Source organism: Cryptomeria japonica, chromosome 10 (genome assembly GCF_030272615.1).
Source record: "Cryptomeria japonica chromosome 10, Sugi_1.0, whole genome shotgun sequence".
In the NCBI taxonomy this organism is placed as follows: domain Eukaryota; kingdom Viridiplantae; phylum Streptophyta; class Pinopsida; order Cupressales; family Cupressaceae; genus Cryptomeria; species Cryptomeria japonica.
In genome coordinates, this window is record NC_081414.1 from 745,408,020 (window position 1) to 745,409,024 (window position 1,005).

The 1,005-nt window shown below is 51.0% G+C and overlaps 1 protein-coding gene across 1 annotated transcript; it reads right to left on the reverse strand.

Moving 5' to 3' along the window:
- Positions 1-345: 345 nt before the first annotated feature.
- Positions 346-1,005, reverse strand: LOC131076692 (glycine-rich cell wall structural protein). The gene has a single exon (XM_058013999.2). The coding sequence runs from the start codon at positions 1,003-1,005 to the stop codon at positions 346-348; it is 660 nt and encodes a 219-aa protein (XP_057869982.2).

Genomic DNA, 1,005 nt, shown 5'->3' on the forward strand with positions numbered 1-1,005 from the left:
TTCGCAGGATTTTCTTTTCTATCATTTATATTGTTTGTAAATGCATTTACGTTGCAAATTGTACTCTAAAGTAACAGTAAAATACGGCATAATAATCATTTGGTCATTTTTCGAGCATAATAATAATTTGATCGTTTTTCCAGCAATTCATTTCAGTTGTCCCTTTATTTATTGGCAAAACCTTACATGTTCCATATTACCCTATATATATAATGCAGTATTTGAAAATCAACTAACTTAGAATCCGCCTCCACCGCCGGCACCGCCTCCCTTTATTTATTGGCAAAACCTTACATGTTCCATATTACCCTATATATATGATGCAGTATTTGAAAACCAACTAACTTAGAATCCGCCTCCACCGCCAGCACCGCCTCCAAAACCACCTCCTGCACCACCACCAGCACCGCCTCCTACACCGCCACCAGCACCCCCACCAACTCCTCCTCCTGCACCACCACCTCCGCCTGCTCCTCCTCCAAGGCCTCCACCCGTACCACCACCAACTCCTCCACCTAAACCGCCGCCACTTCCTCCACCAAGTCCACCACCAGCGCCTCCACCAAGGCCTCCACCAGCGCCTCCACCAACACCAACACCACCACCAGCCCCTCCACCAACACCACCTCCACTACCTCCTCCAAGGCCACCGCCAGCACCGGCACCACCACCTCCGCCTACTCCACCACCTACACCACCACCAGCTCCTCCACCTAAACCGCCACCACTACCTCCACCGAGGCCACCATCAGCGCCTCCACCAAGGCCACCACCAGCACCACCTCCTATACCGCCACCAGCTCCTCCACCACCACCGGCACCGCCGCCAATTCCAACACCACCACCTTTTCCAAAACCACCGCCTCCACCAAGTCCTCCACCTCCACCCAAATTATCCTTGTCGTATATAGTTTCACCCAAGCTTCTGCACTCTGCCAATACTAACATACCCACAATAGCCATAACCGTCAAGAGAACTCCAGAGTTCTTAGTCTTCAATGCCAT